At 40.9% G+C, this 27,880-nt stretch overlaps 1 protein-coding gene across 11 annotated transcripts in view; it reads right to left on the bottom strand.

Moving 5' to 3' along the window:
* Positions 1-27,880, bottom strand: part of NAV2 (neuron navigator 2) — a 537,457-nt gene that overhangs the window by 135,341 nt on the left and 374,236 nt on the right. For 8 of the 11 annotated variants that reach the window (XM_033150800.1, XM_033150735.1, XM_033150751.1 and 5 more), the window contains 5 exons: positions 27,743-27,795; positions 12,359-12,431; positions 8,331-8,652; positions 5,937-6,005; positions 1,252-1,406 (listed from right to left, as the gene is read on the bottom strand). In XM_033150800.1, the coding sequence (XP_033006691.1) occupies positions 1,252-1,406; positions 5,937-6,005; positions 8,331-8,652; positions 12,359-12,431; positions 27,743-27,745 (622 nt within the window). In that variant the 5' untranslated portion in view covers positions 27,746-27,795. The remainder of the gene's footprint in view (positions 1-1,251; positions 1,407-5,936; positions 6,006-8,330; positions 8,653-12,358; positions 12,432-27,742; positions 27,796-27,880) is intronic. The other 3 variants (XM_033150780.1, XM_033150744.1, XM_033150760.1) reach the window with 1 other exon arrangement.

The raw sequence follows: 27,880 nt of genomic DNA, 5'->3' as shown, positions 1-27,880 counted from the left end.
GGCATGATTTGCAGGCACATATATGCTGATGAGGAAGGTTGTTTAACCATAAGGAGATTTACTTCAATTATGCTGAACCACAAATATATACACTTTGTGGCTGCAGCCGCCAGCTGGTTTTAAATGGTAAATGCTATACACATACCATTCAATTTATCTTTTTCTCTAGCAGCTAAGGAGAACTATGGTACAGAACAGGGTTCAGATAGTCAGCAGGAGTAAGAGTAGGAGAGATTCATTTGCAGGTGCTTGAATGTCATCTACAAAGATCATTCTAATAATTGAAGAGTGACCTTCCTCCTCCTTTCAGCACAAGAACTAGAGATTAAGCATGCAGCACGGCTGTTTTCTGACAGCAGAGGGACAATATGAAACAGAAAAGCAGCAGTGGGTGGATGAGGGTGTGCTTAATCCTCTCCCCAACCAGCATGTTTCTGCTCCATATCCATGCTGGAACATGTATTTATCCCTGCAAATGTTCCTTTGGAAATCTGCTGTGGTGCTGGGAGGTTCTTGGAAGAAATTATTTGGAGTGGAGAAGTGCTATAATGGATCGCAAGCAGAAAGCAGACACAAGCATAGCGCACTGTTTCAAAGTGCCCACAAAATAGATGACAAGCTTCAAGAGGGGAAGGGAGGACAACTAAGCTGAAATTCCTTCCCAGTCTCTGATACAGCAAACAACTTGAATAGATAGCCAAATCCAACCATCAACTTCCTCTGATTTTGGGGTCAAGATTTCCTGTTTATTGAAGACACATTTCCTGACCTCCAAGTATTTGTGGAGCCATAGCTGTTCCCTCCTACCACATGGCAACAAATATAAAAATATCACTGTCAAATATTCAATCCAAGCTCACTTCCTAAATGTTATGCATAGTGTTATTTTGTGTCATTTGCTGACATATGAAAATTTATAAAATTTTCTAAGCAGGAAACAAACGAGACCAGAAGACCATCTGAACTCTGCTAGATCCAGAAACACATACAAAGTTAAAGTAAATTCCATGTAATTTCTGTGGAGATTCATTAGACTAAGAATTGTATTATGGGAGAGTCTGTGAGAACACTCCAGTCAAAGTTAAGCACGTTTGAAGTTGCATTGATTTCAATAAGACAAATGCACATGTTTTAAATGCTTACTTTTGATTACATCATGCCCTGTATTTCTAACATTTTAAAAGCTAGATAGATATTCTACTTTTGAGAGTACAATACAGATCAGAATAACATATACTTCAATTCACATACCTTTCTCATTGCTATTTGATAGAAGGGATGGTGGGCTTGTGGGTTTGGATTTGTCGTAGTTGTTAAAGCTCTGGCTGCGCCGGTTGTTGGCATTAACTGAACCACGAGTTTTTGCTTCGCTGCCTGCAGCTGAAACTCTCGTAGGACCTGGAAGTCTGTTTTCGAGGTAAAAAGAAGAAGAAGAAGCAAATGTTTCCCTAAAGCACATGAATGAATTCAAGTTAAACACAGTCAAATTGGAGGAATGTTTACCTCCCATAAAAGACAACTTGCCCAGTGAAGAGCTCCGTGTGTTCCCTTTTGTTTACATGGAGCTCCAATGAAAGGACTTTCCTGGTTACTTTAGTGGAGAGAGCAGTTCTGTGCATGCAAATAATCTGTCCATGGAACTTGAGTATTGAGTCAATGGAACTTGAGCTCTTAAGTATTGGAGCTTCCACTAAAATGTAGCCCAGAATGACTAGGTATCCAATCTATGTCATTTTGGAAGCTTGACTAACTGCAAATAATTTTTGAAAAGTTATGCTATAAGGTTGCCTCAGTGGATTCCGTTATCTTAGTGGATTCAGGTGCCAGTCAATTTCCAGTTGATCTTCACGCCCACTGCCTAGTTGATTTTAATGCCCCCCGAAAGGTCACCATCTTAGACTTGGTGTTTCCCAATTGGAACCTGGATAGTGTGCCTAACTGAATGTTGCAGAGATCATCTACTTATGGAGATGCTTGATACATTAGTTGGGAAACATTTTTTCTTAGCTGAATTTCACAAACTCTGAGATGTCAAAATAAACTGTTAGCCTATGTGGGTCTGGATACACTGGCTGTAACACTGCACATGGTTGCATTGCCTTAAATCACATTGGGTCATATCCAGTTGTGCCCACTGCTAGTTGAGCAGACTTTTGCTCATGCAGTGACATGTCCCTTCCTATCCTATCCCCAAAAGTCTCTCAGAGTCTGCACCCACCAATTCTGTTTGAGAGGGTTAGGAGATCCTCTGGGCCATATTTGGGGAAATGTGGAGGCTGCAGGAGGAAGGAGAGGAAGGGGAAACCAGCTTGTACAACATTGGATATAACCCATTGATTTCTACTATATGTGCCGGATTACAGCCCTAGGCTACAATTCAGAGAATCAAATCCTTGCATAAGCCCATTGACAAGTATGTGCATGAAACACGAACTAGCAAAGTTCTTTTAGCTAGCAATATGTATCCCATCCCAAAGGTCCAGAGCACAGAGTTTCAATGCAGGGCCCCAGATTTGTAGCCATGCAACATAATCCGAAACCTCTCAGTTCAGAAATCAGTATGCTTAGAATTTCTGCCTTATTTTTGAAGTGGTCATTGGATCAAATCTATACAGTGCAGTAAAACGCAAAATGAAGAACAGTGCACTAGATGGAATGTTGCAGAATTTTTTGAACATAATACTGTGTGGTGGTCCTTTTCATTCTAAGGCTTTAAAAACAAAAATAGCTCACTTTGGTACAATCTGCCTAGATTTCCCCCCACCCTGCATCAGCCCATCATACAGGTTTTTAATCATAATGGCTTGTGCAGAGGTTCTCAGTGGCCAATGGCTTTAATTTATAGTAGCAAATTATTTACCCCAGTGTTTTCATGAATTATAATATTATTCAATAGCTTACTTTTTTCCTTTACTTGCTCGATACAGAACTAAAAAAAAATGCTTGAAGTAAACCATAAAACCAATAGGCTAAAACCAATTGCAGCATTGATTCGTACACAGTTTCCTGAAGGCAGAATTCCCATCTGATTAGCAACATTACAAACCTTTGGTACTTGAATGGCACTTTTAGAGCTGGGAAAAAAGAGGATTAGTGATTTCTTCCCAACAAATTCATAAGATTGATCAGAAAGAGGATAGATGGGGAGAAGGACAGAAGCACAGAAGTCTCAGCAGATGCATGCACATGCTTTCAAAGCTTAAAGTTGGCAAGTTTGCACACAACCAATTTAGTTCCACATCACCACAGACCACTAAAACATAGAACTGTGTAAAGTTTGCTTCCTTGCTTTCCCAAAGGCAGACTCTTCTGCTCTCAAGTGCATGTGAAATAAACCTAGGAAACCAAAGCAAGAGGAATGCTAGAAAGTTTCACATAGCAGTCGTCACAAAGACACAACCAACCAACCCCGGATACAGAAGCAGCCCACAGAAAGGCTACAGAGGAAGGCACAGAGGAACCCAGTGTAAAAGGCTAGGGAAAAATACGTAAGGTTCTTTTTCACTTTCCATGCTTTTGTGTGAGATCTGACATTGACATAGCAATGACATTCATGCAGAGCTCATACTGGTTGAAAGGTATAGAGAAAAAGTGTTGAAGCATAATCTGTTTACACAAAAAGGACATTTCCCCCTAGTCTTTATCTCCCCCCATGGCTTCTAGGATATTTGTTTGTCTATACACACACACACACACACACACACACACACACACACACACACATATACATACATGTGTGTGTGTGTGTGTGTGTGTATGTGTGTGTGTGTATAGTGTTCTCCCACTAGGAGAACCCAAACATGGACAGTCTCTGATGGCTGTCTGACTATGTGCAGATAGGCAATTGAGTATTAAGTAAGTATTAAGTAATTAAGTATGTGGCCAAACTTGGTAAATGTGTAGGAATTACAAGCAAAAGAAGAGATAACATTTGACTTCAGCAATGCTGGAGAACTGAGATGTCAATCAAAGTAGAGTGGAAGTGTTGACAATTCTCAAATATTCACCTGGTAAGGATAGTTTTGTTTTGCTTTTTGAACATCTCGCTTTTTGTGACATCTCTAAGTAACCCATCATTCAATGTTTCAAAGTGGAGGGACTATAGGAAGTCGCAGATATATCCCTGTGGATTCTCAATAAAATAAAATAATCAGTAAAAGAAACCTGTATATCTCCTTTGCAAGGAGAAAAAAAGCTCGGAGAGGTCCATTTGATCAGAAAAAAATAGACTGCACAAGGAGTTAAGTGCAGAGCATCAGTAAAATTTGCCTCTCATCACTTCTGCTTCTCTATCTCAGTCTTAAAATAAGTCAGCAGGTTACTCCTGCATGGACTCACGTCTTGTCCATTTTCTCTCTAAAACTGTGAAAGAAGTTGTTGATTGAAATGCTGAAATAGGTGAAAAAGCATGAATTGGTAAATAATTGAGATGAAAGAAGATTAAAAATCAATGAAGGAGAGGGGCTCCTATACTAGTACCAAAGAAAAATGATGGAACAAAGATTGATTTAGAATAAAGGAATCTAAATCACAAAGTAAAAATAATATAGTATAGTTTGTGCACAAAACAGGATAAACCGTGGTGCCTTATATAGAGAGAGCTGTTAGGGGGTATTTCTAATGCAGCACAGCATGGTAAAAGTAGCATTCATCTCAAGAAAACCTATGATGAACATCACAGGTATTCATAAAGATTAGAGCTGCATTTTTGAAGTGCTGCAGTGAGATGCTCGTAGGAGTCAGAATGCATGTCAAGCTGTGGCTTAGAGGAAAACAAATGGGCTGAAACACCTATTATTCATTCTCAGAGAGATTAGATGTTCCCCAGTACAGGACACTGAGGAATCCAGAATAGAAATGACACACCTATCTACGCTGCTGTGTTATATCATCTGACAGTAGTCATACTCATTACTCTTTTTCACCCATGAGAAAATAAGTTGGACCTTACAAGCATAATCTATACAGTGGTGCCCCGCTAGACGAAAATAATTCGTTCTGCGAGTATTTTCGTCTAGCGGTTTTTTCATCTAGCGAAACACCAATGCAAACCATGGTTTTCGCTAGACGGAAAAAAAAAATCATCTTGCAAGGCAGCCCCATGGACAAATTCGTCTTGCGGGGCAGCCTTCCGCTAGACGAATGCCTTCATCTAGCGAGTTTTTCGTCTAGCGAGACATTCGTCTTGCGGGGCACCACTGTAAACAGAAATTAACAAGTTAGTTAGAGCAAGGGGAAGGGGAGAGTGTCCAAACACATTCATGTATTTATTTTTCCAAGATGGAAAATTCACAGGAATTGAGCCCCCTTCACACGTGAATGGCCAGAAGGGAATATAATGCAGTTAACCACGGAACGCACTACATTGTTGCCCCAACCTAAGATGTCAATGTACGCGTGGACAACTGAACTGCCAGTGCTCATGCATTAACTTCCTGGTGTTCAGCACTCAGATCACATGGAAGCCTCCAAACAAATAGTTGCTCGTGCATAGGCTTTGTCAGCTCAGTCATCCAGGGAGAGGAGCAGCACTGTGCAGCTCAGAATGATGATCACTTGATGTGCTCATCATGTGATTCACCTATGAAGGGGAATATTATGCTACTATAACGAATGGTTCCAAATCTTATTCCAGGTCACCTCTACCACCTATCCCCCAAACTAGTAATATGAATTACAGGTTTTAATTGCGAGTCGTTTCAGGACATATACTGATGACATTGTTGTTAAAAACAAACAAACAAACCCATCCTCAGCCCCAAAGACAGGGAGGGGTATAATACAGAATAAAATAGCTCTCTTTGCTTTGGTTTTTTCTTAAATGTTTGGTTTGAAACCAAAAGGTAAGCATTGGTAAGGTGAGCCTTAAGACATGCAAACTGGGGTTCTTGCAAGGAGGGTTATCCATGCTTTGCAGTAGAGGAAGAAACGCTAACCTAGAAGCCTTTTTCTGACCGAGAGTGAATCGGATGATTTTGCTTTGAGATGAGTCCCTGGGTGATGCACTGCACAACAAGAAAGAAAAAAAGTGGAAGATGTGAGTGAGTAAAGAAGATACATTCGCACATGAACCCAGTGGGCTGACAAAGGCGTGGGGTGTTTTGTTTGGAATGAGATTAATCCAAGTGTTTCAGAAGGGGAAAACAACCCCTCTCAGCCAAATAAAACATCCAGGTGTAGTACCTTTGGATTTATCAAAGCAGCAATAGTAAGAGAGGCAACAGTATGCATGCAAGCAAATTTACTTCAGGGTCATGTGAATGAACTTTCCTAAGCAAATGCTGTCTATATGCACATTTCTGAAGTTGAAAAATATCTATGGTATGATCTGATGTTCACCGTGTCGAAGAGCACATTTTGTTCAAGCAGACTTTCCTTTAGTTTAGTTTTTGTTGTGGTGATAAATACCATATTTCACCACATGAGGGTGTGTTCCAATGAAAGCTTTCACCTTGTAAAAGGAATGAAATTATTTATTTTCAAACACCATGAAAAAGATACAAAAAGTAATGCAAGACTTAGGCTTAAATGGTATATTTATAGTTCAACATTTATGATCTCCACGTTCAAAATGTATATAAAATATTTATCATCTGGGTTTTAATTCTGAGGAAAACAAGATTCGAACCAGCCAAGATTCAGTGATGGCAATTTTGTTACAAAATGAAAAAGTAACTATTTAAAAAGTTTTCATTTTTGATTCAGCTATATAATTGGGTTGAATTTAAGTCTGCAAATAATTTGTAAGGGCTATAAAAGGGTTTTATAGCTCAGTTTAAAATTCGACAGAGATCATATATACTGTTATATTGAAAAATATGCAAACTATGTGTCATGTATGGATATATTAAGATTTCTATATGAACATATGCTTTGAAGGTATTATGGAGGGTTATTCTGCAGAGAGGCTATTTCAAATAAACTAGAAAATATTATATCCCCCAATTCATTAGGGCTGATCAAAAGAACTGAGGTCTGGATCTGATTTAACCACAATCTCTGTACTGGATCACAAGAAAAAACAAAAGAGAGACAGCAGAGGGCATCTATTTAAGAGCAGCTTTTGGGGGGGGGGGTGCGCATGAATTGGCTCAAGGGAAGGATTTGACCAGTATCATTTTTCCCCCCAAAGATCCACCTTGCCAGAGATGCTATTAAAAGACAGGTGCTTGTATTGTGCTTGTGTCTCCTAAACAGTAAAGCTAACAGGAGTGGGGAGGGCAGGGGGAGGATTTCAGCTAGGAGATGGCATGTAGGGGAAAGATTAAACCGTTCCTCCCTTGAGCCAATTTGCCCCTGTGCTGCTTTTATGCTTTAAAGGAGATCCACTTCCCACATCAAATGTATTTTGGGTCTGCAAGTACATTGGTACACCTTAAGCACCACAAATGGGAGTATAGCACATGTAGCTGAATGGAGACTGAAGAATCATAATATGAACTCTCCAACCAATCATTAGCCTGCAACCACATAGAATTTACACACAGCCAATCCAATCCAGCTGGGGATCATGTGGTTCTGGAAGCAGGATTCGCCACCTGTATCCCAAGGAATGAGGAAAGCTGTGTGGACAGGGCTGCAGCAGACACAATTCCTTCCCGTACAATCCAGGTGCCAGGCTCCACATGTGGAACCCAGTCAATACCTATCAAGGCATGCAGGAGATGGGAACGTGCAGTGGGCCCACCCCAACATGGCCACCCAACATGTGCTGCCCTGCCCTGCTACACTGAGGGAAAGTCTGAGGGGAACTTCTAAGGATACTCAGCTGAACATTTTTAGCAGCCTCCCTGTAGCCAGGAGCCCTGATTATTCAGGCCTGCCTGTTGTGTGGAGGCTTCTAACCATAGTCAGCTGAGCATATTTAGAAGCTCCTACATACATTCCTATTTGATGCATGAAGGTCTCCTGTTGTGACACTGGAAGACAGCAAGCCCACTGTCCTCACATGTTCACTCTGAACGCCTGGAGAGGGCTTTAATAAAACAGGAATTGCACAGCCAGCTGTTTAAGAGGAGGAGTGCAGGGACTTGACTGAGCAACGCCTGTTCCCACATCCACACCGAAGCACTCAACAGCAGTGTACACTGGCCTTTCTAACTTCTATTTTTAGGATGTTTTCTTTTGCTCCACCTCTATCTGATACATGCATTTTAAAAAATTGACAGACATTCCAAATCTATTAAACCGGGTGAAAAAGAAATAGAGCTACTTCATGTTAGCTATAGTTATTTCCAGGTGCAAAGATTTCAAAGTAGGATGCTATTTTAGCATCCGTGAAACATGTGACATTTTAAAACAAAAAGAAGATTTTGAAAAGGAACACCCACCTGGACTGCATTTCTGGTTGTGCTTTTAACTGAGGATGTGGTGCTTGCTGGGGTTGTTGGCACTGAGACTGGGGTGATGCTGGCACAGATTGTGGTGGTGGTGGTTGCTGCTGCTGCTGCTGCTGCTGTTCTTGTTGGATTTGCTGTTCTTGCAGCCCAAATTGGCACTGGGATGGAGGCCTTACTTGCTGGGGTGATGTGGGAGGTTGCTGGGATGGGTGGGGCTGTGAATATTGTTTAGGGGGCTGCTGTTGCTGCTGCTTATATCGTGACAGACTGAAGAAAAGGCCTAAGATAGCCTTTAAATTCCCATTCCTGATTTCTGCAAGACAAATCACAAGTCATTTATATCCGCATCCAATGCACTTTATACATTCAGCAGAGCTGCTTGTTTAAGCCTTAACACTATTCATAGTACTACTGACAGCTCCCTGCAAACCTAATTGCTGTCACGATTGATTAAAACTGGGCATCATCCACTGAGCAAATTAGTTATTTCTCCCCTGCAGAAACTAAATGCAGACAGGGAGCTTGGTACTATGGCAGAGAAGATTTAGTGAGCTAGGCATCCATCAGCACTGAAGTGCACAATGGAACCTGTCATGCCTATGGCAGATCCATTCCTTAATCCAGACCAGGATTCCAGAATGCTCTGGGCTAAGCATAGTCTACTTCCTTCCAGGACTTCCAGAGACTTTTCTAAGGAAGAATCGTAGTTTGCATGTAACCATAAGAAAAGAACTCTGAAATAAACCTCTTCATCTAGCAAGCATAGTCTGAGTCCAGGTTCTTATTTCTAAGATTCCCAGGCCTCTAAGCACAATATGACCTACTGCAGGGGAGGGGGGGGGAAGATATATATTTCACTTTCCTTGGCTCCTTCTGAAGACATGTCAATCTCCATGCAAGCACACTTCAGGATCATGGCAAACACTTCTCAATTACAGAAAAACCAAGAAGAATATACTGTTAGGCTGCATTCACACGGCAGTTTACTCCATTTTCATAACGTTTTGCCAACTCTTAATTTTCACATTATATTGAGCTTTCACCTGATGCAAAAGCCACTTCCAGAACAATAGTGAAAATGGAGTGGAGTCGAGAATGCAATGCTAATAACCAATACCAAGGATGAAGGTCTACCAGGCTTGCATGTTGAGCTCGCTGCTTTATGGAAGTGAGACGTGGGCAATTTACACCTACCAGGAGTTATACCTCAATACCTTTCTTATGTGCTGCGCCATGAATAATTTGGGCATCCTATGGCAGGACGGAGTCTCACACAAAGATGTGCTCTCCCAAGTCCACATTCCCAGCATGTTTGTACTTAAGTCTCAGCAATGTCTATGCAGGCTTATCATGCCCATAGAATGGAAGATGTCAGGGTCCCCAAGGCTGGGCTCTGCAGGGAGCTGGCTTCAGGCACCAGGCCCTTTGGCAGACCAACTCTGTGTTACAAAGATGTCTGCAAACATGCCATGAAGACTGACAACATTAATCATGCCTTGTGGGAATCCCTTGCAGATGACCTATCAATGCCCATGGCAGCAGTACATATAGCGTCTGGCCATGTGAAGTGGCCTTTCCTTGCCACAGGGTCAATCAGGATTCCTAATTTGCATGAGAGAAGACTGTATAATTCACATAGCCACCAAACACTTGGCTGGTGAGAGAGGCAAGATCATCCTATTGGTTTAGCATACACAGGGCTAGCTGGTGGGATTCCACACACCCTCTCATGTGCTTTCAGTGAGGAAGTTCATGTGAACCCACCCTACGACGTTGTGGCCAGAATAACTAGATGAGTGCCAATTAAGTTCTAATACAATTCATGTCCCAGTAACATGCATATTCAGATAGCGATACAGGTAACACACCCTAAAAATTAAGCCCAAGCCCAACGAATGGCATAGCAAAACATTACTGGACTTTGTAGACTGCTGGTTTAAAAGTAAGCCATAAACTAGGTTTCAAATAATCGCTACAGATGCATTTCCTGTTCAGTTATCTCAGGAGATGGACTGAGGTAATTCACCTGGCGCTATGCCACTGGACTTTGCACATAGAGAGCACATCAACCTCTTTGTTTTTTGCCGACTAGTACAGTCTGAATTACTTCCTCTTGCTGCTCTCTTCTGTCCTGTGTGTCTGTTTAAATATATACACATAGGTTTTGTCAGTGTGAGTATGTAGGCCAGTCATTTCCATTTTGGCCACAAAAAAGGGTATTTTTAAAAACTGAAAACAAAATACTGCCAGATGTTCTGGGTTTTTCCCCCGTTTTTTTTTTTACGGGCAGGGAGGGTTTCTTTTTTCAGTCTGGTGTTTGGAAGCTTCCATGCTGTGAGGTTTCTGTTGTCTTGGATGCCTTGATCTCCTTTACTTCAGTTTTTAATATTATTTCTCTTCTTCTTTTTATCTTGTGACACAAACCACTCAAATCACAACTGGGAGCAAAAGAAGCCATGCAGAAAGTTAGCTGAAGAGGCTCAGTACTAAGGGAGGAGGAGGAGGAGGAGGAGGAGGAGGAAGAGAAGAAGTAGCAGCAGCAGCATGGAGGAACAAACCTGCATGTGAAAATGTACTTTCCGGGCAGGACTTTCACATAACTTCATAACAACTTCAAACATAATGCTTTTCAATGGAGTCACTCAGCTGCAATTCAACAAATTTTGATGATGTAAAGGCATGTGTGAACCAGCCCTTAGCTGGAAGAAAGAAACCCTTTCCTGAAAAACTGGAAAGCTATCATGTCCTTGTACAGGGAAAAACAAAAAAAATGACTTGCTGAATTTCTGTGCTCCCCTTGTTCTGGATTTGAAAGTGATATTTTGTATGTACTTGTCTGCCACTTAATGCTCTCACTTTAAACATAAATATAATTCAGCCTGAGAGTGGAAGACAGAAAGAAACGGTATAATTATCCCATTGGCATAAGCAGCTGGGATTCCCTCCGTGCTTAGTGTTCTTGTTTAGAGCCAGGAGATTCCATTTGCTGGCAACCGGGATTCTCCTACCAAGGGAATGAGGGAATCTTTCCCGTGTCAGATGAGAGTTGATCTGTTGATCTTCCATTTAAGCATTCTGGCAGCTGACATGTATAAATGTGCTCCCAAAGCAGCAGTGTGAACGCAAGGAAACTGTGGCAGCTTTTGCTGTCAAGGTAAACCTTATCCGCAAGTAAAAATGCATACAAAACTCACACAATCTGTCCTTCACATAAATGACCAAGAATAAAACAGGCTCACCTGTATTTGCAAATCCAACTGCTAATTTCGAGAATAGTGAGGAGGGGTAAGAGAAAGCGTTCAGCGGCAGATTTAACTGCCATTTGTTGAAGTGGCTAGCTCCTGCTTCCGCTTGCAAACATGCAAGTGAAAGTAAAATAGCAACTCAGAGCTGAGATGAACATACAAATAGCTTCTCCACGCAGCCCAATCAAGGATCACCTTTTGTGTGCACAATGACTCTGATGCAAACAAGAGTTTCCCTATTGACCTCACAGCACCAGGAACAGCTCAATGTGTCTATCCCAAGTGAATATCAGGAGTGCCCACAGAGCTTGGATAAGAGCCAGACAACATACAGCTTGTTTTTTAATTAAGCAGGTATGAAACATACCTAATTCATGATTATGCCATGAAGGAGTTTAAACAATTACGGTCTGAGAATTGGATTATTTTATATCAGTACCTTTTAGACATAAGACCTCTATGGATAAATTAACCACATAGCACAATTCATTGCCTGAATCTGGTTTGGCCAACTCACGTGCACACAAATCAGTCAAAGCCAAAATTGTGTCACCCTTACAAGGATAAACAAGCTAACTTCTATTTATACTTTACATCTAGTATTAGGCGAAACAGATACACTGCTATCTTGAACTCCAATAGACTTGAAACAGGTTGCGATATAAAATATTGTGGTTATTACGTATTTATTTTTTGTCATCATCATAATCTATAAGACTGTCCTGCAGCTCCACTAATCTTGTTGCTATATAAATACTACAAATGCGGACTCACCTTCTGCAGACAGTCCCTGTATGTTTATTCCTTTGGCAGCCAAAAAACTCAGGCACGCATCTATATTTTCAATCTTAAAAGGAGAAAAAGAGGGAGAAAGAGAGAGGGAATGAGAGATAAATGAAAATGCATTGCTGCACCTTTTTGACTTCGTTCTACTATTCATGTGAATAGTGAACTTGTCAGGCAGAAGTTCACATCAAAATCTTCTGCTTAATACTTTACATTGTTATTTATTACAATTATAACCCTCCTTTTCTCCAAGGAGCTACACCAACATGACACCTTCTGAGCAGGCCATAGTGAATTGCTCGTCTTTGTGCAGACCACATTACCTTATGCTCTTATCACTCATATAATAGAAAGACAACGCACACCTGCCCTTACCTTGTATTAGATACCACAGGGAGAATAAGCCCCATGGGAAGTGGTTTGTGTGACACAGTTCCATATGTGGTTCGGGTGGTTCAGGTAACAAAATCTTTATTTGGGGGAACGTTTTTATGACACAGTTAAGACTGCCTCAACCAAATAGGGATCTCTCTCTCAGACACACACACGCCTGCCAACTGATTCAGAGCCAGTTTGTTCCCAGCTGTGCCACGCTACCAGCACAATATACAAATGGGTCCCAAGAGTAACTTTTCCAATGTTTCTTGTCACTGTCTGCTGAAAATAAACATGGGGCACCATATTTGTTGGATGTGAGGAAAGTTTCTCATTTACTCTTAAGTGGGACAGCTGGCAGAAATTTCCAGTCATGGAGGCAGTAGAATTCAAAAAAAAAAAGGAAACTAGAGACCTCAACTGGAATCCAGAGCATGTTTACTCACATCATTCTCTAGATGGTATGAATAGCAGCTGATTACTGAAGGCGACTGCTGTTTCTCATGGTGAGACTCTTCTTCATTTAAAATGAAGAGAACTACAATATGGGCTATGCAGAGATTCAGAATTTTTTTCACTGTGACTAGAACATGGGAGTATTATTGCTATATACTTCATTTGGCCAGAAAAATCATTGTGGGGGTAACATTCCCTTCCCCAGCAATCCTAATGTAAAATGATTTCTCAATGTCCTCTTATTTAAAGGCACTCCAGCTTCAAGTTAAATTACCACCAGGTATCTAAACACAAACTGAGAGTATTGCTTTTGAGACTAAAGAAGAGCTATCCCCCCCTCTCCTCTCTTCTCCCCCAAATATCTCTGGGTTTTCTAATTTATATGGCCTGGTCAAGACACGCAGAAGAAGGAAATAGTAGAATCCTGAGGTGATAAAGTGAGCTATGCCACTTCAGGCTGAAGAAGGGGAGCACCATTTTTTACGCTCCTGCATGGAAACCAACAACCCCCCAGAGCAAATCCCAAGACCCTATGATTAATGTTTTTAACCTAGCCTGTTCCTATGTGCTGGATTTCTTTTTGCATGAGGTTTTTGTTTTCTTAACACACGGGACCATTCAGAAATGTGATTGCCTACCTGCAGTTGGTATAATCCATTCTACCAGGTGAGAATTCTACTACCTTATTCTTACCTCATTATGCTGCGTGTGTAAACCAGGCCTATATTTTGCAGGAGAAACTTCTACCACTTCTAACTGCAAGTAGGGGAACCGGTTTTGAAACTAATCCCCCATATAAAAAGCTCATTGCGTATAGTAAAATAGCACACACAATAAAAAATGTTTACCCCAACATTATAAAACATTTTAGTATATAACCACAATATGGATAGTATCATATAGTTTAATCAGTAGGTGGTACTGGAGTTATATCTGGGTGGAGTGTGAAGTTTCATGTAAATGTTCTTGTTTAACACACACAAGAGTTATTGGCTATGTACACACTTCAGTTTACTCCGCATCCTGAATGCTACTACTTCTGGATTCGGAAGCAGTGTACACACAACATTAGCCACAATCCATATCTATCTTGTTTTTTACCTGTGAAACACTGCATATTGACGAATTTCCCCCAAAACCAGCTTTGATTCAAATTAAGAAAAGGAATGTCTGATCTGCATTTTAAGCATGTAATGTGACTCAGCCTTTGCCTTGCTATGTGACAGTCTTCATACAAATCTTCAATGACAAACACCATACATCTGTAGTCCATCATTTATTCTGCACATTCATACTAAAACACACACTTTCAATTTTACTATACAGGGCTTGATGTTTTACTGTACGCAGTGCTTTTTCTCTGGGGGTGACACAGGGGTATAAACACCCCTAAACATTTTGTGAATCTAAGTTTGGCCTCATTGAAGGACAGTATTTCAATATGAATAGGAAAATGAGAGTAAACTTTTTTTTTTTTTTTAGAAAAAAGCTCTCTCTCTGTGTGTGTGTGTGTGTGTGTGCGCGTGTGTGTTTTAGCTACAACTAAAACTATATTTGGTCACATATCGTTTAATAGCCAACCTGCCATGCTGCAAAGTACACATAATGTAGGCTTAAACAGCAGCCAATAAAGATCTGAGCTGGAAAAAGCATAAGTAGTAAAATCTTTCTAGCTTAGTAAGCATGTCTGGTAAATGTCACTAATCGCAGCAGAGGGAAGACTTAAAAAATGGTTTGTGTAGCCTTTTCTTGGTCATCAGTTAGCACATCTAGAGTTAAGATACACTGTTCAATCTATTCTTTCACCTCAGTTACCATAGTCTAAGTCTGACAAATATGAAAAGTGAAGAAACCAGGAAGAGAGAGTGTGCAGAAGGCTGCATTTGTTTCAAGAAATGGGCATTAAACAAAGTATCCACGTGGGAGTCAAGAAATGCAAATAGGCACGCCCTTTTTCCTTGCACAGTCACAGCTGATTTCAGGGCATCACAATTGTTGTTAAGACCCAAAATCCACTAAGTCCAATCCTCTAGCTTCCAAGTGCCCAGCATGAAATCTAGTAAGTTGCATACCCTTAACCAGGGGTGGGCAAACTTTTTCAGCTGGGGGCCAGTCCACAGTCCCTCAGACCGTGTGGGGGGGGGCGGACTGTATTTTTGTGAAAAAAAATATGAACGAATTCCTATGCCCCACAAATAACCCAGAGATGCATTTTAAATAAAAGCACACATTCTACTCATGTAAAAACACTAGGCAGGCCCCACAAATAACCCAGAGATGCATTTTAAATAAAAGCACACATTCTACTCATGTAAAAACACCAGGCAGGCCCCACAAATAACCCAGAGATGCATTTTAAATAAAAGGACACATTGTACTCATGTAAAAACATGCTGATTCCCGGGACGTCCACGGGCCGGATTGAGAAGGCAATTGGGCCGCATCTGGCTCCCAAGCCTTAGTTTGGGGACCCCTGCCCTTTAAAAATGATGTAGGACACTGTGGACCATCTCGGGTGTGAGTCCTGGAAGACCTGGCTCCCTGCCTTTCAGGCCTTTTCCACCCGGCCTGAGAGAGCGGGGACCTTGACTGACTTCAGCTGCGAAAACTGTGGCTGTTGAACAGGTACATACTTGGGTTGGGGTATTGTTTAAGGAGTTTCCATTGAAAGAAGGGTTGTTGCTGTTATTGATAATAATTTTTGGTATATTTATTTTTAGATCTTATTATGGTTTAGTGTGGAAATTGTTGATTTGGTTGTGTACCTTTTGATGCATTGTTTTTATTGTTTATGACTATTTTTGTTATATTTTCAATCATATATTTTTCATGTTGAGCATGGTTTGAACTATGGAAAGGCTGCATACAAAGAAAAGGTGTGTGTGTGTGTGTGTGTGTGTGTGTGAGAGAGAGAGAGAGAGAGAGAGAGAGAGAGAGAGAGAGATACTAACCCAACAGGACACCATCATGTGCAGTTGGTCCTCTGACCCTAAGTTTTTTTTTTTTAAAAAAGAACTTTTTGTACTCATTTCAGAAAGCAATTAGAGCTAGTTCACAAACCCTGCCAGTAGCCATTTATTAAAGACTTGATGTCAGATCAGACAGAAAATAAGCCAGCACCCATAGAAGAAAGGAAAGAATCCATCCCTTTTACCCTCTTCAAATATATGATTGGTTCTACCATTGCTGAACACAGTACTGTGCATGTTTCACCAATCCAAAAGATGAACATGCTTGCAGTTGTAGATATTTGGGCAGGAATACAACAAAGAACACCCCAAATATACAGTATATCCTACTGGAGATAAAGGAACCCAGAGAGATGTAGCCTTTGATGAATTGGGGAAATCATACTTTTAAAATGTGGGTGAAAGAGTTTGCCCCATGATATATATGAAATATCTTAACATTAAAAAATACAAAACCCTAAACTTTAAACAACGTCATTCAACTTGATTGGAAGGCAAAATGAAGCACTAAAAATTCAGGTGGGTTATTTACTAAGGCAAGCATCTTGACAGTGCAGATATTTCTTATATTTCAGTTAAAAACAAAAGTATTGAGGTTAAAAGTTTATTGATGTTAAGTGGAATTTTAGACTTTAAATAAGGCCCACAAGACTCATTGTCCTCCTACATTATTCTATTTTGATGCCCCTTTATTAATACAACTTGAATGCTAGTTCCTGACTGCCACCAGCATGTTTCTTCCAGGAAATCTGTTTTGATTCATAACATTTGAGTGGAGCCCCAAAATATTTTACAAATCACAAAAGGGCAGGACATCACTGAATGTTTGTTCCGTATCTTAGAGACAGGAAAAATACCATCTGTTGTGGCAGTTGTCATGGTATCATTTTCCTAGGAATACTTAACACAACAACTTCATGTAAATTATCCATGCTAGCGGGATGGGACCTGGAGAGAGAGAGAGAGCCATACCATTGTCTCAAGCTACACCTAGCATTTCAGGTACAACAATGGAAATGAAAAGTACAGTATATAAAAAAGACTGCAATCATAACAGCAGCACTAAAGTGCAGGTGCCTGGAATATTAAGTTTTCTTTGGACACCTTTCCTTTTTACCAATAAAACCAACAAAAAGCATTAAACAGATCATCCATTAGCAAGTTCTTTACCAATCACTTCTTAAAACGTTGTTGATACAACTTTTTTAAAACCTGAGTGCCACTTTAAGGTACAACAAAGAACACAACTCAGATTTGCTGAAACAAATATGCAATTTTACACCTGGGTAAAAGCTGGTCTGGCAAGCTCCTTTTGGACTGGATTCTACAGAGAAGGTACCATTATGGAGTAGGCCAAATTCTCTGCCACAACTTCATGGCAGCGACACTCAAAAAAAAAGGCCTCCACAGTGAAAGGACTTCAAGCAGAACTGAAGTTCCTAACAACTTTGCAGGATTGTAAAGCCAAACCTTTCAACCTATGGGTATTCTGTATGGTCCCTATGTCCACACAAACTGTACCCATGCAAGATTGTATGTACGGTACATCTAGGCAACCTCAAAGAGTTCCTTGGCTGTGCAAAGAAGTCCCTGCAGGGATGCAGCTTGTGCAGGTGTGGGAACCATTCATAGAGTGAACTTTTTGGCCCAAGGGTTTGCCTTATTTACCCTTCAACAACACTCCACATTCTGCATGCCAGTTGCAGGTGTGGCCACCTCATACTTGTGCATGCACACACACATAGGCAAGCAGATCACCTGAGTGGGGAGGATTACGGCAACCTTTTTCAGCCGTGGGCTGGTCCACCATCTCTCAGACCATGTGGTGGGCTGTACTATATTTTTTTTTGGGGGGGGGAGGGAATGAATGAATTCCTATGCCCCACAAATAGCCCAGAGACGCATTTTAAATAAAAGCACACATTCTACTCACGTAAAAACACCAGGCAAGCCTCACAAATAACCCAGAGATGCATTTTAAATAAAAGGACACATTCTACTCATGTAAAAACACACTGATTCCCGGACTGTCCGCAGGCCGGATTGAGAAGGTGATTGGGCCGCATCTGGCCCCTGGGCCTTAGATTGCCTACCCCTGGCCTATATTTAAACCTTTCATTTCTTAAGTTTTCTGCCCTAGGCCAAGGCAGCACACTATCCAAAACAAACACAATAAAGTCTGTTGATTTGCCAAAATGAGATTCTGTGTTTTCTTTTACTCTTTGAACAAATCTGGCTGCCAGTTCTGATTTTCAACAGTCCTGTACCTCCTCCTCATTTTGAGGGCCACTTTATAGTACAACAAAGAAAAAGAGGTAAAGATGAGTGCTGGAAATCTCTCTTTCTAAACACATGGACAGAATCAGCATCAGAGAATTGGGGGGGGGGATTGAAAAATGGCACATCCAGAACCATGTTGCTTTGAACCCCACCACAGCATTAATCAGCATACTGCACAACTGTAAAGATGCACATCTGTAAACAGTTCAAAATACCTCAAGATAAATCACAAGAACATGGTGTCTGGGTGCTATTATATTTCTTCTTAAGATTCTGCAACATTGCTTGAAGAGCTTTGCTATTTATTTGCATGAGCTCATATTCTGATTTGACCTGTCGGCTTGTCCATTGACTTCACTTGGTCTACTCTGAGCTCTACTCTACATCACTCCTAACTTGCAAAGTAAGCCACCAAATGCCAGCCAAAAAAGACAGTTCTTATTATCTTTAACATTCACATTGTAATGTGGATTAATCTTTGCTGGTATTTCTGCACAGCACCTGGTGGTTTCCAGTCAGATGGGTGGCATATAAATGATGCTGATGCCGGTTAATGTGCAGTTTTCCTTTTACCCAGCATGTCTGTCTGGAGAAGCATGATGGCTGTAATAGCAAAAATGAAATACTTCATGGCAAATCTGGTATGTGGTAAGAACTGAGATGGTGAACCTGTAGCACCCCAGATATTGTTAATGAATCCTGTTAGTGGAAGCCTTGGGCAAGGTCTTCCACTTGAGCTTTCCCCCTGTCTTCTCCCCATGCACCTCCTGCAGGGGGATAGTTGGGGGTCAGGAAACTCTAAAACAGCATGCAAGGGAAACCCAACCAGATGGACGGGGTATAAATAAATAATAATAATAATAATAATAATTGAAATTATTTCAACTGACAAGCTGAAAAGCTTGTGCTAATGCAGGCATAGGCAACCTTCGGCTCTCCAGATGTTTCGGACTACAATTCCCATCATCCCTGACCACTGGTCCTGTTAGCTAGGGATCATGGGAGTTGTAGGCCAAAACATCTGGAGAGCCGAAGGTTGCCTATGCCTGTGCTAATGGAATGCTCAACATAGTGTGACATTGAATCTCACCCTCTGAGTCCCATTATTTCTGAAAACTGGTCAGGGTGGCTGCAGCTGATGCAAGTTGAAGGCCAGCAGCATCTGGAAACCACAGTTTCCCCAGACCTGATGTAGTCTCAGTGAGCCAGCAGAATTGCCCTAGCCTACATGTTGCTGTGTGGGATCAGGAAGCTTTCTGTGGACAAATGCCGGCTCCCTCAGCCTGTAGAGCAAGATGAGCGCCGCAACCCCAGAGTCGTCTGCGACTGGACCTAATGGTCAGGGGTACCTTTACCTTTACATGTTGCTGTTAGTCCATACAGTGAGGCTTCTGGTCTATACAGTGAAGGAACCTGATATATGCAAGTTGAACTTATCACCTGCATTCTGACTAGCTTACAACACAAAGCTAAAACCCTATCTCTGTGCACACCAGAGCAGGCACAGCAAATGAATGGCTATCCCCAGATGTGCTGTTGTGCCCATGTCCAGCTTGAAGGCTTCCCACAGGCATCTGGTTGGTCACTGTGAGAACCGGATGCTGGACTAAGTGGTGGCCAACAGGCTAATGTTATGCTCTTACATGTTCCAGTGGGTTTGTGCACAGGCCCTTACCCTCTTTATAAAACGTTTTCTTTACTAACCAGTAAAGAGGAAGAAAGCTCAGAAAGGCGGACCAGTTACTGAGATCCATCCCAGCCAGATTTATTCCAGTTCATTTTGTGTTTATACACTCCACCCTGGGGAAAAGAAGCAACCTTTCTTCACTCCCTTTTGTGAACCCCCTTTTGCTCTCTACCGGGATCCATTTCCCATATCTGTTTAAAGTTGAGAAATGATTGTCTCACAACAAATGTAACTGATCTGTAGAAAACACAACCTGAAAATAGAGACAGTGCATGTGCTTTTGTAAACAAGGAAAATCTAATAAAAAGTATCCTTTAAAAAAGTAGAGAAACTATTTAAAATTATATTTAAAATGAGAATACCAGCATCTTACATTTTTCAAATGTGAGCTGAATTTATATGCAATACCAGAATCATCACTAGAAATGAATATGAAAAATACCAAACAGAGCATGGAAAAGTCTGGCTGAATGTGCTGGAATCACTGGGTTCAGATCTTTCAGCTATATACATGCATCCCATGTATGATTTTCTTCCAATTCCCATCTGTGTCCATTCCACTACAACTTGGAAGAAGTTTCTGTCTTGGTTTTGATTTTTATACTCCCTGCTATGCACTTCTAAGATTTTGTACAAAAACCACCCCCACAGGATTTTGTTGGCCACACAACTGACAAACCTGCTGTGTTAGAAAGACAATGGAAACACACTCAGGCTTATACAAGAAAGGGGGGAAATTTGACTCTTTAGCCCATGGGTAGGCAAACTAAGGCTTGGGGGCCGGATCTGACCCAATCACCTTCTAAATCCAGCCTGCGGACGGTCCAGGAATCAGTGCGTTTTTAGAATGTGTGCTTTTATTTAAAATGCATCTCTGGGTTATTTGTGGGGCATAGGAATTCGTTCACACCCCTTCAAAATATAGTCTGGATCCCCACAAGGTCTGAGGGACAGTGGAACAGCCCCCTGCTGAAAAAGTTTGCTGACCCCTGCTTTAGCCCTTCATAAGCTATAGCATGTAGAGTTATGGAGTTGAAAGGTAAAAGCAAAGTCAGAAGCTAAAACAGACAGGAACCTATATACTGCCTTATGCTGTGTTAGACCATGGACCCTCAAGTCCATAATTATCTACTCTGAGTTGAAGAAGCTCTTCAAGATCTCAGCACAGGTCTTTTCCATCACCCACTGCCTGGTCCTTTCAACGGTTTGAGCCAGGACACTGAGTACACAAAGCTTGTGCCCTCCCACTGAGTTGTCATAACAAATGTGAACCATTTGTGCAATCATGCAAGAGAGCCACATGCCTCCCAAGGAGTTGCAAACACATTTCCCTGCCAGACCACAGGCATTTACTGCAACACACACTAGTGTAACACTTGGAGCCAGTTCAGACTATCGTAGTTCATATCAGCACAGACCTTCAAACTGTGGTTTAATATCCTGGTTTGTTCTGAAACTGGTAACCATAGTTTCCTGTTTTGAATGAAAGGGGAACTAAGGTTATTTAGAAGCTTCCTGATTTTACTACAGCTCATGTGAAGGGGCCACAAGGGCAGGAAAACTGCTTATGTATATGCATATCTTGGTTTTGCAAGCTAAGATAGACTTGTCCAAATGCTTGATGTATCTTGAATACCAAATAAAGTGTGAAGCAGTTCAAATTTAGAATGTAGCTCAGAAAGTTTGTGACATGCAGAGGAATCCTACACTTGTGTACATTACTGGTCTTCTAAGGAGCATTAGTGTGCATAGGATGGCAGCCTTGGATATATGCAAAATTCTGAACCATTCTAAATTTTTTACAAAGACCCTTACTGCAAAGCTGAGGAGATCTCTATTTCTCAGCACAGCAACAGAACAGGACAATGCTACTAAAATGTGGCCAAAAGTGTTAAAAGTAAATTGCAAAGTAGTAGTTAAGAAGACTCCTTCCATTCAGAGGATTTAGAAGTTTGGAGAGAGAGAGAGAGGAAGGATATTATTTCTGCCTTCGATAGAATGCCAATTTCAGGTATGACTCACTTTTGATATGCAAGTGTGAAAACCTCAGTAGTAGGTACTCTATAAATAGAGGCACATTTAAATAGTCAGAGCAGCCTAGGTGGAAGCAGTTGTATAAAGAGTTCTACCATTAAATTAAATCCCTGTCAAGATTCCCCCCCCCCCTCACATTCTGATGTGGCATGAAGAATTGCAGGCTGCCTTGCTGTATATTGTTTAACAGACTATAGAAATAATAGGGTTCTATTAATATAATCCAGAATCACACATTTGGAATTAGAAAAAGGCAATTTGGACTATGCAAGCATAAGCATTATAGCTCCGTCTACATTACAAAGAACTGTAGCCTCCACATTTTTACTCGGGAAATGCTGTGTGCAGGGATAACACTTTCCTTTCCACACAAACAATGGATGGAATTCAACATAGCACCAAGTGGGGTGTGTGGCATGAAAGCATCCCAAATGCTAAGGGTTATAGCATTCCAATACAATACTCTGTGATGTCAATACACTTTCTGCCAGAGACAGTTATGGCAGTTGGTACAGTTATGGCAGTTATTAACGGTCTTTTTGAGCAGCTGGACAGTAGGTCTGTTCTGTTGTGCTGCTGCCTGCTTCAGAGTTAGTCAGTCTGCAACAGTTTTTGTCTTAGATACCACTCTATGTAATATGTATTAGTAACATAAGTAACACCTGCCTGTCTTGTATCTTTAATCCAACAAGTGCAAGTACACTGAGTAAAAGTTATTTGTTATTTGAATTTTAAAAGAGAGTTTATTGTGTATTTTTTAGGGAGGGAAAGGGGAACTAATTAAAGGGTTAAACAACTCAGTCTCTTCCTTTCACATAGCTCTGTAAATAGGAACTAGAATCTAATTCCCACAGGGAATACTTATGAGGAGCAAGGTCTGCTCACACGGTGGGACTTCCCTCGCTGCCCTCCCCAAATGTCCTTATAGCTGTTCCGCAAATCTCCAGAGAAGATTTAAGGGGTGCAGAGAGAACAGAAGGAGGAATGTCTCATTCTGTGAGTGGACCACATTCCATGAATGCCACAATTTAGTGGAATCCCACCTCTAAGGCTGTAGGAGTTGCTAGGAGACCCCTATTTCTCTCGCAGAGCTACAATTCCCAAGATCCTGGGAAGAGGGATTGATGCTGAATATTATAAGCCTGTGAGGGGAACAGTACCCATAATAAACTACACTTCCCAGCGTTCTTTGGGAGAAGCCATGATATTTAAAGTGGTATGATATTGCTTTAAATGTATAGTGCAGATGGGGCCTTTTAAAACAGGGATTAAATCACAGACCTACGGTTCCCAGCACCCTTAACAAGCTACAGTTCCCTGATTCTCCATGAGGTGAAAGTGGTGTAATAGTGCTTTAAAGTATGGTGTAAATGTGACTTCAGTCACTTAGCAGCAACTGTGTCATCTGAATTATGTTTGAAGCAGGTCTAGGTGTAACTCAGGTAGCTTATAAGGTATATTCTTGTAATATTCAGAGTGCCGCTTCTCCTTTCAAACAGTATATAGATGTACTTTCGAAGAGTATTTTAATGTCCCTACTGTAGCTAAAGATGCTACGGCCATACTAAAAACTTGGAGCCCCAAAAGCAAGTCCCACTGAGTTAAATATGGCTTATTTCCAAGTAAGTTTGTATAGGTTGCAATTTTACAACAGCTGCTTGGTTCAGAATACTACTGACTGTCTCTTGACAGGGGCTAGTTATTTGGAGTATGTGACTCCACTGCTATTTAATCTGTATTTGCTTTTGGTGTGCTCAATTCAAAGTGATGGCTGTTACTTTTAATATTCTATATAGTTTCAGTCTGGGATATTTGAAAGACTACCTTCTCCCACATGACTCTCCCACATGTGGAGACTATGCTCTCATCTTTCTCCTATCTGAGATATGATTAGTGCATTCATTGGGACAGAGTCTTCTCAGTGGTGGTGGCTATACTCTAGATCTCACTCCTCAGAAGGCTCATTTAGCACTTGCCCTCCCAGCCATCAAGAAGATCGGGAAAACAGTCTTGTTCAGTCATGCTTTTTTGTGCTGTTTGAGAACCAGAGTTTTATTTATGATGCTGCAGTGTTGCTTGTTTTAAAAACTGAAGTTACTGTTATTGTTTTCTTATATTTACAAACTGCTTTGAGAGGACATGCTGGGGTGAAAGTCAGCATATAAATATACATTTGCAAATATATATGAAGTAAATGACAAAGTTTTAAATATATTGCCCAGGGTAATACAGCTATACTATTTCTAATGCTTCTAAATACATTCCTGTCTGGAATTTGCAGGGCAAAAAAAAATGTCTCTGATGCTTTTGAACTTTTTGTTGCCTCCTCTGTGATTCCCCTGTAACAGTTTTCAAAGCCAGCTAAACCCTTGGTGTTAGGAAGATGAATTTTATTCTCAGTCTTAAAATTCTCCTGGGAGGGTTTCATTGTAATAGTTAGTACAGCTGGCTACATTCATTCCAACTGTCTCTTGAAGTCTTTAGGGTGTGATATTTCAGTAATCCCAAATTAAGATTAAATGAAACAAAAATTGGTGAGAATGTACAGCCACAGAGAAGCCAAAGGCAGCCTCTCTATGAACATCTAGGCTCAGCTCTGCACACTTTAGATTCACCACTTTACCACAAGCACCACACAGTCACCACAGTTATTTCCTGTTCTTATTATAAGATAAATTTGTGGTTTCTTTGTCAAGGCTGCATTTCTTTCTGCCTGTCTGATATTACTGCTTGGATGTTCCACAGCTTCTTTCACTTTCCTCTAGCTACAACTATCTTTCCTATCTTTTGGTTCAATTGTTCTGCTTTTCTCCATCTTTCATACTGGCCTGATACAGAAGTGGTGTTAAACTATGTGCTCTAATGAATGTTCTGTCACCTTTATAAGCAAGTTTTACATCATTTTCACTCTAGGTGCCATTCAACCTGTTTTATCACCTGCAACTTCTCAGAGTACCAAGGAACAACACAGGTCCTAAGCACAAGAGGGGGCACTGTGGAACGATTGTGTCAATGGCCTATCACATCTCACCATTCCACTGTGACATTAGAACCTCAACAGATTATTTGTTCACGTATTTACCACTTAAATGCCACTTCTATCTGTCAAAAAATTTCCTAGAGTATTTAGGAATCCAGCAGGTTTCATATGTCTCCAGAGGTGGACCATCTTAATGGAGCCACAACTTAGTGGAGGAACTGCCATTGTTGACCAGGAAATTGTCTGACTAGGACCATGGGATTATCTCAACTCTTCCTATCTCCACACCATCACATTCATATCGGATGAGTCAAAGACTAAGGGCAGGTGAGAAAGTCCCATGGTTGTCGTGAAGGCCATGAAGTCTTGAGCTGGGTCATTAAAGGCAGTCTCAGTGTGAATGTTGAATTTCCACAAGACAACTGTCCTGAGGTTCTTCAGCATCATGCCTGCGACCACCTCAACCAGCTTCACTTTCCTAGGATTAAGCATTACACCCAATGCTTTCTGACTGTGTTAGCCTTTTAGAAATGGTACCTGCATCTTTTTCAGAACTTAATATTATTATTTTTATAAAAAAAAACAACCTTTCATTTTATTAGCAGAACTCAAAACCATCATAAAAACCACAAACCCTAAAGTCCTAGCTCCAAATATTGAACACATAGTTCATTTATTTGAAATAGTTTTAATCCAGCCTTTATCAATACAGTGGACCCTCGGGTTACGTTACCTTCAGGTAACGTAATCTTCGGGCTGCAAATGTGGCAAACCTGGAAATGGGTTTGCTGCTCATGTGTGCGCAGAAGTGCTTTGCAGCACCACGCATATGCGCAAAAGCAGTCCTCCGGTTACGAAATCTTTGGGATACGGCTGGGCCTCCGGAACGGATCCTGTTCATAAACGGAGGTACCACTGTACATAATAATAGGATGGGGTGCAATCATTTAAAAATCAAACATACAATCAGCATGCACAAAGATAAAGGGACCAGATAAAATCATAACCAGATTGGCAGTAGCAGAAAAGTTAACACAAAACAACAAAACTGGTCAATATTTTTTTTATCACCATAAAAGCCCACTGGAATAATATGCTGTTCAACTGACACATGAAACTACTCAGAGTTGGCACCAGTCATATACCTTTGTGGGGGGCATTCCATAATCAGGGTGCAATTGCAGAGTAATCCTTGTCTCTGGTTGCCAAATAACAGATGTCCTTTGGGTGCAGAACAAGTTAACTTTAATGCCATTAACTAAAGATAGGGCCTTCATTGAACATACAAGGGATAGAATAAAAAAAAACTTTTTGAATCAGCCTTTAAGATAAAGGAGGTTATTAATGTTATGTTTTTGATGGCTCTGCCAGCTGTACCATGTCATATAGTAATGTGACTTTAGTTCATCAGTGAAACCTTCCCAGCCCTGGGTGGAATTCAACATCACAGTATTACAAGCATTCCATTTGCATAAGGATATAAGCTTGCCAGGCGGAATGATTCCCCTTTCCCTCCCCCCATGTGCTGTATTTTGAGTTATCCCCCCCCCCCAAGTCTACTTCAGAGGGAATGGGGGGGTGCACACAGGGGAAGGAGAGGGGGGAAGCTCCATTGTGCAAGCATATGGCATAGGAAAAATGTTTAACTTTTAAGTGAACGGTTCACACAACGAAAATCAATGTAATAAATGCATTACATTGATATATATTAAATGTTTGCATACTTTCCCCATACTATTTTTAAATACTCTATAAAATGAATTAAAAACTCTACGTCCAATACACTTGCACTAATATTCTAAATTGTGCTGCTAAACAAGCCTATACAGTAGGGGTTGCAGATAAGATTCAATCACAATGTGCAGAGGCGTAAGAAGGTCAGGTGGTACCCGGTGAGGAAAATTTCTTGTCACCCCCGCCCCACTGATTCCCCCCCCCCCCGCAAAAATGGTTTTACGTTGTTTCATATTTTCTTACAAAAAGTCTAGTTAGATGGCTTTCCACAGGGTTAGGGTTGGGAACAGTAAGTGCTCCGCTGAACTGAAATTTCAGCCTTCACGACATAGGAAAACAGCCAAGTAAACAACTATTTTGGTGGAGGAGGGTCAAGATATTAACCGATATGCATGAAATTTCATATAAAGCTATATAATCCCTAGTATAGTAAGATAAGACCTTTGGAGCAGGCATTTTTTTAAAAAAAGTTTTTTATGAACCACCCTAGTAGGGCAGTAATTGTTCCTTGATAATTTGTCACCCCCTCCATTATGGAATTTGGGGAAGCCCGCCCCCTACGCCCCCCTTGCTACGCCCCTTACAATGTGTGAATAACAAGTTAATAAACAAAAGACACAATTATTGTAATTAATTTAATGATTTCCATGTGGTCTGATTTGATATATTGTATGGCTGTGCAATAAAGAAATATTGGTTGATTGATTAAATGTTAAATATGCCATCATGTCTGCAGCTAAATCCCAAACAGGTTTCTTCAGAAGTAAGTCCCACCAAGCTCAAAGAAACTCACTTCCTCTTAAGTACGCCTAGAGGAAAACACAGTGAAGACAAAACACATTTAATTTTCCACTTACCATTTGAGATCTATTCTTTGGACAGCCATTGATGTCTTCAATTTTCTCATTTGCTAAAAATGAACAGACAGAATTATTTCAAAACAAAACCTATTGTAAAGACACCTGGTGCAGTTATTCCCAGAGCACTTGTTGCAA

The sequence above is a fragment of the Lacerta agilis genome, chromosome 1 (genome assembly GCF_009819535.1).
Source record: "Lacerta agilis isolate rLacAgi1 chromosome 1, rLacAgi1.pri, whole genome shotgun sequence".
In the NCBI taxonomy this organism is placed as follows: domain Eukaryota; kingdom Metazoa; phylum Chordata; class Lepidosauria; order Squamata; family Lacertidae; genus Lacerta; species Lacerta agilis.
The sequence above is the reverse complement of the archived record's forward strand: the minus strand, read 5'-3'. Positions and strand labels throughout refer to the sequence as shown.